Here is a 14536-nt window from a genome sequence, read left to right on the forward strand (position 1 = left end):
GTTTTCGTGCCATGTTCCCTTTTAGATTTTTTTGTGTGATTTTGTTTCTACAGTACTACAACTAAAAAGTACCATTTGGTCACCAAAAAAAAAAAAATCCTGGATGCCATAGTGCAATTTTTAGGTACCATGGTGACCTGGCTTCTGGGTTTGTTGAGCTCTGTATGTGTGTTCCATTAAAGCTAAAGTGATGCATCATTGTATGGAAGAGCTATGACAGGACAATCTGCTAACAGTATCTTAAGATGAAGAACATAGAGCCGCAGACTGGAAGGGCTACAGTGTTACAGTTTCTTTATTTATTGGGATTTATTAACTGCCCCTATAAAGAGATCTACCCAACAATGCAATCCATCATAAAGAAACACATAAACATTCAGGGCAATAACAACAGGATATGGGAGAGACATCAACCAGCAGTCCCAAATGTCAGATTTCAACTAGTACAGTAGGTTTGAAAGATGAGGCTGCTAGTAAAGCTGCAATGAATCAGAAGACAATATTATAGAAGCAGTAGATGATCTGATGAAAACAGTAATACCATCCGAAAAGTTAAAAGGATCAATATGTCTTCACTGGCACTTTTTATTGTCATAACCTCTGTATTCTTCATTGTAGGGGGCTTTTGAAAAGCAGATAGCAGCCTGCCTGTCACATTCACAGACCTGCATTGCACAGGGGGAATTATTACCTGGAGAATACAAAAATATGTTAAATTTTATACAAACAGCAACAGATCAAAAATAGTATCTAGTTATAAAACTAATGTGCTTTTAACCTACTACCCTGATTTTCTCTTATATGGTTGTTCTACAAGAACAATGGGCCTCTTTTACAAATCTGATTAGCATGGGCCACCACAGTAAATACCCCGAAGCTCTTAGGAATTTAAAGGGCTTCGGGGCTTTTGCCACGTGGCACTTGCTAGCGTAGCTTTGCAAAAGGGGGCCAATGGAAGATTTCTGTTAGAAGACATAGGATTCTGTACTGAAGCTGTTATCTTCCTATAGTCGTGAACTTTGCAGAAGGGTGTCACTCATATTCAACTCTTCCCCAATACCAGTGGAGAATAACTCCCTCTTTAGTTAGTACCAAAGCAATTGAACTCCACTGAAACAGAAGAAAAGAGAAGGAGGGGCATGGGGAACATCCCCAAGAGAAACTCCATTTCTGTTCTGCTCAGTAAAATATGACAAAACAACAATGATTAACAGCAATTAACATGAACTCAAACGTAGGGATATCCAAGAACCAACTTGCTATGTGCAATGAACACTATCCTATAAGACCCCAAAGGATAAAAGGGAGAGCTGTAATATCTTTATTTCTTTTTTTTCCACTCATCCACATGACAGGAAAAGAAGATCTGTGATGGACACCAGCAATGTCTGAGGAAGCAAACAGGCAAATCAGAAGTCTGCACAGGGTGGGTCATACAGAATCCTATGTCTTCTAACAGAAAGTGGAAGAAGGATCCGACTGAAAATAATTGTAAAAAACACAAGGAATGTCAAGTCAAATGCAAGACTATAATACAGAAGACAAAGAGAGACCTTAAAAAAGGTTGCACTGGAAGCAAAATCATACAGTAAAATCTTTTTAGGTATATTAAAAGCAAGAAGCTGGGAAGAGAATCAATTGGACCTTTAGACAACCGAGGGATAAAAGGGGCTCTCAGAGAAGACAAGGTCATAGTAGAAAGATTAAATTAATTATTTGCTTCAGTCTTCACCGAGGAAGACATGGGGGAGTTACCGGTGCCAGACATGGTATTCAATTCTGATGAATCAGGGAAAGTCATACAAATCTCTGTAACACTGGATGTTGTAATGAGTCAGTTTGACAAACTGAACAGTAGCAAAATGCCTGGGATGGATGGTATAACACTCCAGTGCTGATAGAATTGAAAATGAACTTGCAGAGCTAATGTTAGTAATTTATAATTTTTTTTTTAATCCAGCATAGTGCCAGAAGACTAGAGGGTGGCCAACATGATGCTGATTTTTAAATATGGTTCCAGAGGTGACCTGGGAAATTATAGACTGATGAGTGTGATGTTGGTGCTGGGCAAAATGGTAGAGACCATTATAAAGAACAAAATGACAGAACATATACAGTACATAAGCATGGAGTAATGAGAGAAAGCCAACATGGATTTAGTCAAGGGAAATCTTGCTTCACCAATCTACTGCATTTCTATGAAGGGGTGAATGAACATGTGGATAAAGGTGAACCAATTGATAGTGTGTATTTGAATTTTCAAAAGGCATTTGACAAAGTACCTCATGAAAGACTTCTGAGGAAATTAGAAAGTCATGGGATAGGAGTTAATGTCCTATTATGGATTAAGAACTGGTTGAAAGATAGAAAACAGAGTAGCTTTAAATGGTCAATATTCTTAATGAAGAGGGGTAAATAGTGGGATTCCCTGTGCTGGGACCATTCCTTTTTAACATATTTATCAATGATCTAGAAATGGGATTAACTAGTGAGATAATTACATTTGCTGATGACACAAAGGGCTCCTTTTACAAAGCTGTGCTAATGTTTTTAGTGCATGCACCGTATTAGCGCGCACTACTCGAAAAACTACTGCCTGCTCAAGAGGAGGCGGTAGCGGCTAGCTCGCAGCATTATATCACGTGCTATTCTGCACATTAAGGCCCAACGCACCTTTGTAAAAGGAGCCCAAAGTTGTTAAATCACAAGAGGATTGTGAAAAATTGCAAGAGGACCTTGTGAGACTGGAAGACTGGGCATCAAAATGGCAGATGACATTTAATGTGAGAAAGTGCAAAGTGGTGCATGTGGGAAAGAGGAACCTGCACTATAGCTATGTGATGCTGGGTTCTATGTTAGGAGTCTCTGCCCAGGAAAAGGATCTAGGTGTCATTGTTGAGGATACGATGAAACCCTCAGCTCAATGTGCGGCGGCAGCTAAGATAGCAAATAGGAATTATCAGGAAAGAAATGGAAAGCAAAGATGAAAATGTTATATGGTACAGCCACAACTTAAATACCGTGTGCAGTTCTGGTCACTGTATCTCAAAAGAGATATAACAGAATTAGAAAAGGTACAGAGTAGGTCAATGAAAATGATAAAAGATTTGGGGTGACTTCCCTGTGAGGAGAATCTAAAACAGCTAGGGCTCTTTAGCTTGGAGAAGATACAGCTCTGGGGTGATATGATAGAGGTCTAATACTGAGTGGAATGGAAAGGGTAGATGTGAATCACTTGTTCACTCTTTCCAGAAATACTAGTACTTAGTAGATTTAAAACAAACCGGAGAATATATTTCTTCACACAACGTGTAATTAATCTCTGGAATTTGTTGTTGGAGAATGTGGTAAAATCAGCTTAGTGGGGTTTTAGCTTAGTGGGGTTTAAAAAAGGCTTGGATAATTTCCTAAAAGAGAAGTCTATAGGCCATTATTGAAATGGCTTGGGGAGATCCATTGCTTATTTTTAGGATAAGCAATATAAAATCTGTTTTACTACTTCAGATCTAGCTAGGTACTTGTGACCTCGGTTAGCCAGTGTTGGAAACAGGATACTGGGCTTGATGGACCTTCAGTCTGACCCAGTATGGCAATTGTTATGTTCTTATGAGGTAATAACTTAATCTTCCATTCTGTTGCAAAAACATAGGATTTTGTACTGAAGCTGATGTACCAAAGCAGTGCCAGATGTCTAGAGAAGGACAGATGAGCCTGCCCACAGTACCCAAAAGTGGCATCTTCTCGGACTACCAAATCCACTCTGTAGAACCTTGTAAAGATATGGAGAGTAGACCAAGTAGCTGCTCTACAGATTTAATCAGGTGGAACAGCCTGCGACTCTACCCAAAAAGCAGCAACACTTCTAGTTGAATATGTTGTAATAGAGATCAGTGGCAATTTTCCATAGGCAATATATGAGGAAGAAATAGCCATGCAAATTCATCAGGCAATCAAAACCTTAGAGGCTGGCCTACCTCATCTTGTTTGGCTGCTTAGCATAAAAAGATGGTCTGAGAGATGGGAATCATTGGTCTTCTCCAGATAATGAAGAAGGATTCTTCGCACATCTAGCCTCTGCAAAATCCTGTCCTGATATGAAAAGCTGAGACCACCTTCAGTAGGAAGGAAGGAATGAAAAGGTTTTCTGCAAGAGAGAGCCTGTAATTCCGAGATTCGCCTTATTGATACTATAGGCCACCAGAAATACTGTCTTGACTGTAAGGTCCAAAAGGGACGCGTCTTGCAGAGGCTTGTAGATACCCAAAAATAATAAAAAGAAAGCAAAGAAAATCAGAACACACCTTCTCAGTTTGCTTTCAGAAGGAAAAACTGAAGAAGGAGCTATTTTCCATTGGTGAAGGGGAGGAATTGAAAGATATGAATGACACCCTTCTGCAAAGTTCTCAATTATAGGAGGACAACAGTTTCGGTACAGAATCCTATGTCTTTGCAACAGAATGATAGTTATGAAAATGTCAGTGACAGACAGTGCTTGCAAGCTCTATCCTACAGACACATCAAACCAGTTGAATTTTCAAGGTATTTACAATGAAGAATAATAATAATATAAATTTGCATCCATTAAGAATCTGGCAAATGTAAATCTATGAAAACAAGAAAAGAGAGAGAGTGTCCCATATATCAAATAGCAAAACCAAAAATGAAGTGGGACATGTAAATAGTAATATAGCTTTGGATTCTTGCCCAGAATTAGCTAAGAAAATTTTTTTTTAGATTGAATCAGATTGGCAGACTGGATGGACCATTTGGGTCTTTATCTGCTGTTATCTGCTATAGTAATATAGTAACATAGTAGATAACGGCAGATAAAGATCCAAATGGTCCAACCAGTCTGCCCAACCTGATTCAATCTAAAAAAAATAAATTTCTTAGCTATTTCTGGGCAAGAATCCAAAGCTCTTCCTTTTACTATTCTTAGGTTCCAACTACTTGAAGTCTCTGTCAAAGCTCACTCCAGCCCATCTGCACTATCCCAGCCATTGAAGCCTTCCCCAGCCCATCCTCCACCCAACAGCCATATACAGACACAGACCGTGCAAGTCTGCCCAGTACTGGCCTTAGTTTTTCAATATTTACTATTATTTTCTGATTCTAGATCCTCTGTGTTCATCCCATGCTTTTTTGAACTCTGTCACTGTCTTCATCTCCACCACCTCTCTCGGGAGCACATTCCAGGCATCCACCACCCTCTCCGTAAAGAAGAATTTCCTTACATTGCTCTTTAGTCTACCACCCCTCAACCTCAAATTATGCCCTCTGGTTTTACCATTTTCCTTTCTCTGGAGAAGATTTTGTTCTACATTAATACATTTCAAGTATTTGAACATCTGAATCATATCTCTCCTGTCTCTCCTTTCATCTAAGCCTCTCCTCATACATATTTTGGTGCAAACCTCCTATCATTTTTGTCGCCCTCCTCTGGACTGCTTCAAGTCTTTTTGTGTCCTTCACCAGATACGGTCTCAAAAACTGAACACAATACTCCAAGTGGGGCCTCATCAATGACCTGTACAGGGGCATCAACACCTTTATTCTTCTACTGGTTACACCTCTCTTTATACAGCCCAGCATCCTTCTGGCAGCAGCCACTGCCTTGTCACATTGTTTTTTCACCTTTAGATCTTCAGACACTATCACCCCAAGGTCTCTCTCCCCATCCGTGCATATCAGCCTCTCACCTCCCAGCATATACGGCTCCTTCTGATTATTAATCCCCAGATGCATTACTCTGCATTTTTTTACATTGAATTTTAGTTGCCAGATATTAGACCATTCCTCTAACTTTCGCAGATCCTTTTTCATGTTTTGCACTCCCTCCTCTACTCTGTTACAAATCTTGATATCATCAGCAAAAAGGCATTACTTTCCTTCTAACCCTTCAGCAATGTCACTCACAAACATATTGAACAGGATCGGCCCCAACACCGAACCCTGAGAGACTTCATTACTCACCATTCCTTCCCCCGAGCGACTTCCATTAACCACCACCCTCTGGCATCTCTCCGACAACCAGTTTCTAATCCAGTTCACCACTTTGGGTCCTAACTTCAGCCCTTCAAGCTTGTTCAAGAGCCTCCTATGAGGAACCGTGTTAAAGGCTTTGCTGAAATCTAAGTAAATTACATTTATCATATGTCCTCGATCCAGTTCTCTGGTCACCCAATCAAAAAATTCAATCAGGTTCGTTTGACATGATTTACCTTTAGTAAAGCCATGTTGCCTTGGATCCTGTAACCCATTAGATTCTAGGAAGTTCAGTATCCTTTCTTTCAGCAACACTTCCATTATTTTTCCAACAACCAAAGTGAGGTTTACCGGCCTGTATTTTCCCGTTTCATCCCTGTGACCACTTTTGTGAACATCCGCTCTTCTCCAATCTCCAGGAACCACTCCAATCTCCAGGATTCACAGAAATCCTGTGTGACTACACAGTTCAAAAATATACAATGCACCAATATGGCTGTGTTTCGGCTGAAACACCTTCATCAAAAGAAGGAACAATCTTTGTATGGCTAGTAACACTTGTGCTAACAGTCTGCACCTGTGGATTCTACTTGGTTTATGCAAATATTTAGGACTCTTCCTTATATTTACAATCTGACTTCACATTCAAGGATTGTTTCTTCTGATGAAGGTGTGTCAGTCGAAACACAGCTATGTTGAGAGATTGATGTGATTGCGCATTGTGTATTTTTGAATTGTGTATTCACACTATGGTGGATTAAAGTTTCCATTAATCCTGAACAAGTACATGTCCCACTTTATATGTAAAATATCTCATGCATATTCATTGCAAATATTCTGAAAACTCAACTGGTTACATGTGCCTCTAGGGGAGGGTTAAGGAACAGTGCCCTAAATTAAAATCTTAGGAGACTATTTTGTACTGCCTTTTTATTATGTAAATCTACCTCATGCATATTCATTGTGGATATCCTGAAAACCTGACTGGCTAGGGTTCCCCCAAGATAGGTTTGGGAATTACTGCCTTAGGACCATGAAGTTGTATGCAGTAGCTACAATAATATGTTCTTACCTTCTATCAGATTTTGCCACATTAATCACTTTAAGGGGGTATAGTTAATAAGCTGCAGTACTGCATACTACATAAAACACTGAACACTGATATTTCTCCAAAGTCTTTGTCTTATGAGACTATTCTATGCATCTACCACCCTTTCTGTAAAAAAAAAAAAAAAAAAGTATTTCCTTAGATTACTCATGAGTCTTTCACCTCTTAACTTCATCCCATGCACTCTCACTTTGGAGTTTTCATTCAATTGAAAGAGACACACCTTGTGTATATTTATGCCACAGAGGTATTTAAACATCTTTATCATATCTTCCCTCTCCCGCATTTCCTCCAAAGTATACATGTTGAGATCTTTGAGTCTGTCCCCATATGCCTTATGATGTAGACCACCAAACATTTTAGTAGCTTCCTCTGGACCGACTCCATCTTGTATATATCTTTTTGAAGGTGCGGTCTCCAGAATTGTACACAATATTCTAAATGAGGTCTCACCAGAGTCTTATACAGGGGCATCAATACCTCCTTTTTCCTACTGGCCATTCCTCTCCCTATGCACCCAATCTTCATTCTAGTTTTCACTGTCACTTTTTCAACCTGTTTGGCCACCTTAAGATCATCACATACTATCACCCCCAATTCCTGCTCCTCTTTTGTGCACAAAAGTTCTTTACCCCCTAAACTGTAACAATCCCTTGGGTGTTTGCAGCCAGATGCATTTCTTAGCATTAAATCTTAGCTGCCAAATTTCAGACCATTCCTCAAGGACCATGTCCTTGGTAAACTTCTCAATGCAGGGCTGGATTATCTAGAACAGCTGCTTCTAGGGGGGAGCAAAGGCAGTTTCATTCAAGGCAAATATTAAAAAACACCAGTATGAGCTTTTAACCAGATGGAGGGTGGGCAGTTTTCAGATAGAACTTATGCCAGGATAAATGGCTTTTTGAAATTTCCTCATTATGTACATATACCCATCCTAAAGTATGATGTCCATTATGTGCAGGATTGTTCTGGGAGTTTAAGTATCAAAATCTCAGGGAAGGAGAATATATTCCTAGGGGCTTGACAGTTAATTGAGGGAGTAAGTGGTGCAAAGCTGAAGCCTTATTTTGATGCCCTTCCACCATCTCTTTCTTCATGCAGAAAGTTGAGTGAAAAGGATTCAAGTCTCTAGGGGCAGTGGACCACCTTTTTGTTTGTGAGAGCCCAAGTTCCATCCTCAACCCTGCTTCAGCTTCAGTAATGCTCCAAGTGTTGACCTATTCTATTTTTTCTTCTGAGATTTAAGCATATCTTACAGCACATTAGTGTAATAGAGCTCCCCTTAACCGCCCATTAAGGGCACTGAGAGTGTTGTGCAGAAAAATAGTGAGAGTAATAGGAGCTACAACACTTGTACTGACCACTTCTTATCATACTCCCAGAGGATTGATCACAGTTGTGAAATCCAATGGGTTGGTCAGTGGTCTCAGAAGGATTTTCAAATAGCTGGGGGAAGAAAAGTTGAAGGAGCTGAACATCTGGTCCTGTGTTCCTGTGGGCAGAGTAAAGGTTCATTCCCAGTAACTACCTCTCGTGAAGAGAGCAGGAGTAAGGACAAAAAGTGTGTTGTACAAGAGAAGCAGAGGGTGACCAATAAAAACACCATGGAATATCCAGAACTTCACTAGCAAAGGTACCTGCCTGTCTGAGAACAAAGGTCAGAAGTTTCCTGAAGAAATAACTACGGACCAGAGATTCAGAGAGTTCATAGGACTTCTGGAAACAAACAGATACCAGCTAGAGTCCCTGATAAGTTCCCTGAAGCCCAGGCAGGGGAAACCTTCCCAGAGTAAGAGAAAATTCTTATGAGTATGGAAGAGGAGAAATACAAACTTTAAAGCTGTGATGTGAAGCTGTTGTCCACTCAGGGATGGGTTGTCGTTTGTCAATGAAAACAAGCAGAAAAAATACATTTTGTGTATTGTATCTGCAGATAGTAGCGCACACTCTTGTGACATAATTAGGAGTATTTTAAAAACACTAAGATGTACAAAAAATGGCATATATTGGCACATGGACATTTTTCTAGCCAAAATGGCCAAGGGCCGATTTTTGAAACCATCTTTCTGGATGTCTTGTGAGGTGTCCTAGCTGCTGTGCATCCATAACTAAAAGGGGACGTGTTGAAGGCATGTTATGGGCAGGCTTAGACATGGACATTTTGCAGTAATAATTGAACCTTTCCCAAGATATCCTGGACAGAACTTAGACGTTATAAGTTAGACCTGTTTTAAAAGCATCTAAGTGCCAAAAAGGTACCCAAACTGACCAGATGACCACTGGAGGAATTATGTTATGACCCCCAATATATATCTGATCTGCACACAATCCGCTCCTGGCCACGTCCTTTTTTAAATTTGCACTCTGCAATTGGCACATACTGTTTATAGAATTGCACTTTCTAAGTTGTGTATTTAATGCTTAATTAGTATCAATTATGAAGCGTTATTGGCCAATTATCAATGCCTATTAGACCAATTAGTCAAGTAAGTTGTGCGTGCATATTGGTTATATGCACCAATGTGTGCACAACCTTAGGCATCATATGCAGAATTTGCGAGTATGTCTACAGAGTATGTGCTTTTGGTGAATGACAAAATAATTAAAAATGAATAAAATAAAATTTCTTGTAAATGACATGGGAAATGACACAAAATGAAAAATTTCTAGCCACCCATCCCTTTTGATACTACTACTACTAATCATTTCTATAGCACTGCTAAAAAGAGACAGTCCCTGCCATTTCTCTGGTCAATGGACAAACGGGACAAGTAGGGGGGTTAAGGAGTTTCTCAGGCAAGTATGAGTGCTTTACAAGTGAGTGGTGTTAGGAGTTAAAAGCAAACTCAAAGGGACAGAGCTTGATGTAATGACTCGCACTGTTTGTTCCAGGTGCATGGTGTAGGAAGAGAGAAGTATGTAGTCTTGAATTGTCAGTAGAGTAGAAGGGTACAGATAAGAGGGGCTTGCCCGATGAACAGAATTCGTATGGAAGAGTGTAGGAAGAGATAAGAGAAGAGAAATACTGAGGAACTGAAGAATGGATACACTTGTAAGTCAGTAAGAGGAGTTTGAACTCATTTTCCCGTCCCATCCCTGTAAGTTCTTTTCCTAACCCTGACCCATTCCTGCAAGTTCCGGCCTCATCTGCACAACCCTCAAACACTTTAAAATCATAAGTGCCTGAGGCTTGTGCGGTTAAGGCAGACTGGGACAGGGACAGTGGCACAACTCACCTGGACGGGACGGGGAAATTCAGTTCCTGTGGGGACAGGGACAAATTTGTCCCCGTGTCATTCTCTCAGTGATAGGGGGACAATTAAGTGCCTTGAAGAGAGGGGTAATGTGAGCATAGCAACACTGGCAGAATTTTGAACTGACTGAAGGTGAGCGAAATGGTTACATGGAAGACCAGTGAGAAGCAAGTTGTAGTAATCTAGGTGAGAAGTGATAAGGATGTGGATAAAGGTTTTAGTAGTGTGCTCAGAGAAGAAAGGTCAGATTTTGGTGATATTGTATGCAGAGAAATGACAGGTTTTGGCAATCTGTTGGATTTGTGCAGTGAAAAAGAGAGAGAAGTCAAAGATGGCCCCAAGGTTGCAAGCTAATGAGACAGTGAGAATGAGAATGTTATCCACCGATATAGAGAGTGGTGGGAGAGGAGAGGTGGGTTTAGACGGAAGGATAAGTAGCTCAGTCTTGGCCATGTTCAGTTTTAAGTGGCGGTGGGATATCAGTCAGACTGATGTAAGACAGGCAGACTGAGATTCAGGCCTGGATTCCTGTAGAGATTTCAGGTGTGGAGAAGTAGTTCTGGGAATCATCAGCATAGAGGTGATATTGAACTCTATGGGAGGAGATCAGGGCATCAAAAGAATGAGTATAGATGTGTAACAGGAAGAAAAAAAAATAATAATTTTAAAGTGTTTATGGGGAGAGGTAGGGAAATGCTGAGAGCTGCTCAGAGGCTGGGCCATGCACAGTGTGGTACGCAGCCTATGCCTACTAGGTGTGTCCCTAGTGCAGAGCCCAGTTTACAGTGTTACAGATAAACCTTTTCTTGATTCTCCTGATGCTATTTCTCCCTTGCTCTCTAGAGGGAGTCAGAGAGCACGAGTGCAGAGCACCCATCCCCCTCTCAGGCCCAGGGTTGCTGATAGGAAATACTTCCCACCTGAGGGTTGGGGGCGGGACTGCAAACTAGTTGCCCAGAGAGGAAAGCTCCTGGGAAATCAGTTAAAAGGAGGAGAGGCACAGGACAAGCAGGAGAGCTCAGGGCTGGGAGATACTGATGGCAGTTCTCCACTTGAATGTATGGAGCTGATGGAAGCCAGAGAAGAATCTGCTTTCAAGGAGAATGAAGAATCCCAAGCCATGGAAATTGACCTAGATTCTTCTGCAGCTCCAATGAGTGAAATTCTTCCAATGGAAGTGGGCTTTCTGGAAGGCAAGCCGCTCGAGGAATAAATGTGAGTAGCTGTGACCTTATTATATGAAGGACTTCCATGATTATGTATTGCCCTGTGGGAGCTTTAGTAACCAAGAGCTCCAGAAGATTTAAAAGACTCATTAGAAGGTGTTTTTTTTTTGGTTTCTCTTTCATAAGAAAAGGACTGTATCCAGCCCAGGTAGTGGGGGTTCGCATCACGTATTTTGTGGTGGGATTGTGGGCCGGTTTGGCAGTATATCACCACGTGAAGCGCACTGCCTGCCCAGTATTCAAGCTGCTGGGATAGTCACAGCAGTAGCTCTGACTAGTGCTGCAATAGTCAAGTTTAAAAACTGTTAGTGTTTGGAATATTTTGTTTTTCATTGCTGAGCAATAAGTATGGGCTGAAGCCAATAGCCTGAGTTTTGGAAAAGCTTGAACTTTTGAACATTTCCATTTTGGGGACAGTTTGCTGTTTTGTGTTTTTTTTTTTCTTTTTACTGTTTTGGGACTATCCTGACAAGGTTTATGTTTAATGCCAATGAAAGAATAAATCCTGAGTTTAATTTAAGCAACTACCCTTACCTAGTGTGGCTGTATTTTTCTTCCACTAATTTTCCTTGTGCAGCCCACCGCGGCTCACAAGAGCACAACTCCCGTGCCTCAGCCGCTCAGGGCCCATTGTCCTGAGCCGGTTGGTGACAACAGAGCCTGGGAGACAGTCTACAGCAAGAAGCTGCACTTAATATCAACTATCTCATTAAGAGCCCCATGACTGTTATTATGAGCTAGAGAACAGAGAGTTTGAGGCAGTACAAAGACTTGGTGAGGAAATTGTGTGTTGCTGCTAAGTGAAAATTTATATGTCAGCTCTGGAGTTTGTGTGTGTATGTATGTAAGGGGTGAATATTTTTGAAATAATATTTCCTATAAATGTTTGATTTCATGAGGAATGCTGCAAATAAAACCTATTTATGGGCTGTTGAGCTAAAGTATATAATAAGAAGGCTTTGAAGGAGGATACAGCTGAGTTTGTGTGAGTTGTAGGTCAGGAACCTATCTGCTAGCTGTTGGTTCTCATGATTTATTGAAATTTCTAAATTAAATTTGGATTTATATTTCAAAGGAAAATTGATAAGAACTTTTAAGTGTATTTAGGAATTTAAACTGAATTTTTGTGATTCCTGTGGCTAAAATGAAGTGTTAAGTACTGGGAAATAGAGAATTTTAATCCCATTATTGTGTAAGACCACTGATTCAACTCAGATTGCCTATTATTATTGATGTTTAAAGCAAATGTTTTATATTTAATTTAGTATTCAGCTGTTTGTTCTGATGCAACATTGGAGTCAATTTCTGCAGTCTTTTCTGATTACTAATCTTGCTGAGACCTTAACCAGTTTACACAGCTTAGAGAATCTGAGGAGGTTCGATGGTGCAGAGCTGTTTCCAGTCAGTATTCTTGAATATACTGGCAGGCTCTGTGTGAGAAGACTGTGAAGTAATTACTGATGAGTTTCATTATTTCTGAATCAAAAACACTTGAATGTATAGATAAAGTTGAGGTGGCTCAGATATTGTGTGGATGTGGATGTTGAAACTCTGTGAGCTGATTAAATATCAGAAGCATTTTTTAAAAAAAAATTCCTGGGAGGGTCAGCTTAGGGATATAAGAATTATATGTTCTTTTGCACATGTAGTTAGAAATGCATAGCTTTAGCCTAAGAAGAAACTGACTTTAGCCTGCATACATCTAGGGAGGTTAGGGTTTTGCTTCTTTTCATTTCAGATAGGATAGTAGCTCAGTGGTACCCAATGCAAGAAAGCAGTGATACCAGTGAAACAATGTTTTTTTTAAAAAAATACTTTATTTTGTATGCACACTTATATACATTTTTATAATTTTATTTTATTGAACTTTGGAACTGAGAAACACTCTGAGAGTCACCTAGTCAAATACTTGCCTATGGTTCTAGACATCCTGGAACAATGGGCTCCTTTTACTAAGGTGCGTTAGGGCCTTAACGCATGGAATAGCGCACACTAAATTGACGTGCGCACTAGACCTTAACGCCAGCATTGAGCTGGCATTATTCTAGATGCATACCGTGTGATTTAGCGCACAGTAATTTTGTGCGTGCGCTATAAACACTAGCACACCTTAGTAAAAGGTGAAAGGCATGACATGTTTATTTGAGATTTGAATATTATCTCTAACTATAATGGAGTAATTAATGTAACTTTGATCACACATGAATGGTAAATTAGCTTTGCTATTCATTTATATTTAAATTTAATTTACCTTGTTTAAACAACATCTGATAATTTTTGAACATACCTATTTAGTTTTCTTTTACTTTCAATTGTTATTGGTTTTTTTTAGTTGCAACAAATAAATACAAATATTTAAATGTTTAACCTCTGTGTTTGTGTGAATTGAAGGGGAAACCTATTGAAACATCTGACCATGAATATAACATCTCATACATTTAATTGTAATAATTAAATTGTAATGTAATTGCTTCACATCACCACTAGGGGGTTTTACAGATGAAGAAAAGAAGAGGTCCCAGAACAGAGCCTTGGGGTACACTGACTGACAGTGGGATAGCAGTAGAGGAAGATCCACCACTACAAACACTGAAGGTGCAATGTAAGAGATAAGAATAGAACCAATAAAGAACAGAGCCCTTAAATCCAAGTGAGGACATCGTATCAAAGAGAAAGTAGGAATGAATAAATTAACATCAGTAAAAAGTTTCAATTTAAAGCACCACTTGTGTCCCAAGCAGACTGTTGATAGTACAGTTGCACTTTGGAATGGTTAGGCACTTCCTAAAACATAGGATCCACACCTGGGTTTGCCTAATGGGAAGCAGTAGAAAACCTGAAAATTGGTGAACCCCCAGACCCAGTTTATACCTAAAAGACAGGAAAGTTGGGGGAGGAAGGCCTACATTTAGTAATACAGAATACCAGGAATAGTAGTAAAATGGCACTTATTTAGAAAAAGG

The 14536-nt window shown here is 39.9% G+C and overlaps 1 protein-coding gene across 1 annotated transcript in view; it reads right to left on the reverse strand.

Annotated features, from left to right (window-relative positions):
• Window positions 1-289: 289 nt before the first annotated feature.
• PLA2G1B (phospholipase A2 group IB) overlaps window positions 290-14536 on the reverse strand; it is a 34265-nt gene continuing 20018 nt past the window's right edge. Inside the window, exon 4 of the mRNA XM_033943429.1 lies at window positions 290-691. Within this exon, the coding sequence (XP_033799320.1) occupies window positions 573-691 (119 nt within the window). The 3' untranslated portion in view covers window positions 290-572. The remainder of the gene's footprint in view (window positions 692-14536) is intronic.

This window comes from Geotrypetes seraphini, chromosome 4 (assembly GCF_902459505.1).
Source record: "Geotrypetes seraphini chromosome 4, aGeoSer1.1, whole genome shotgun sequence".
Lineage (NCBI taxonomy): Eukaryota > Metazoa > Chordata > Amphibia > Gymnophiona > Dermophiidae > Geotrypetes > Geotrypetes seraphini.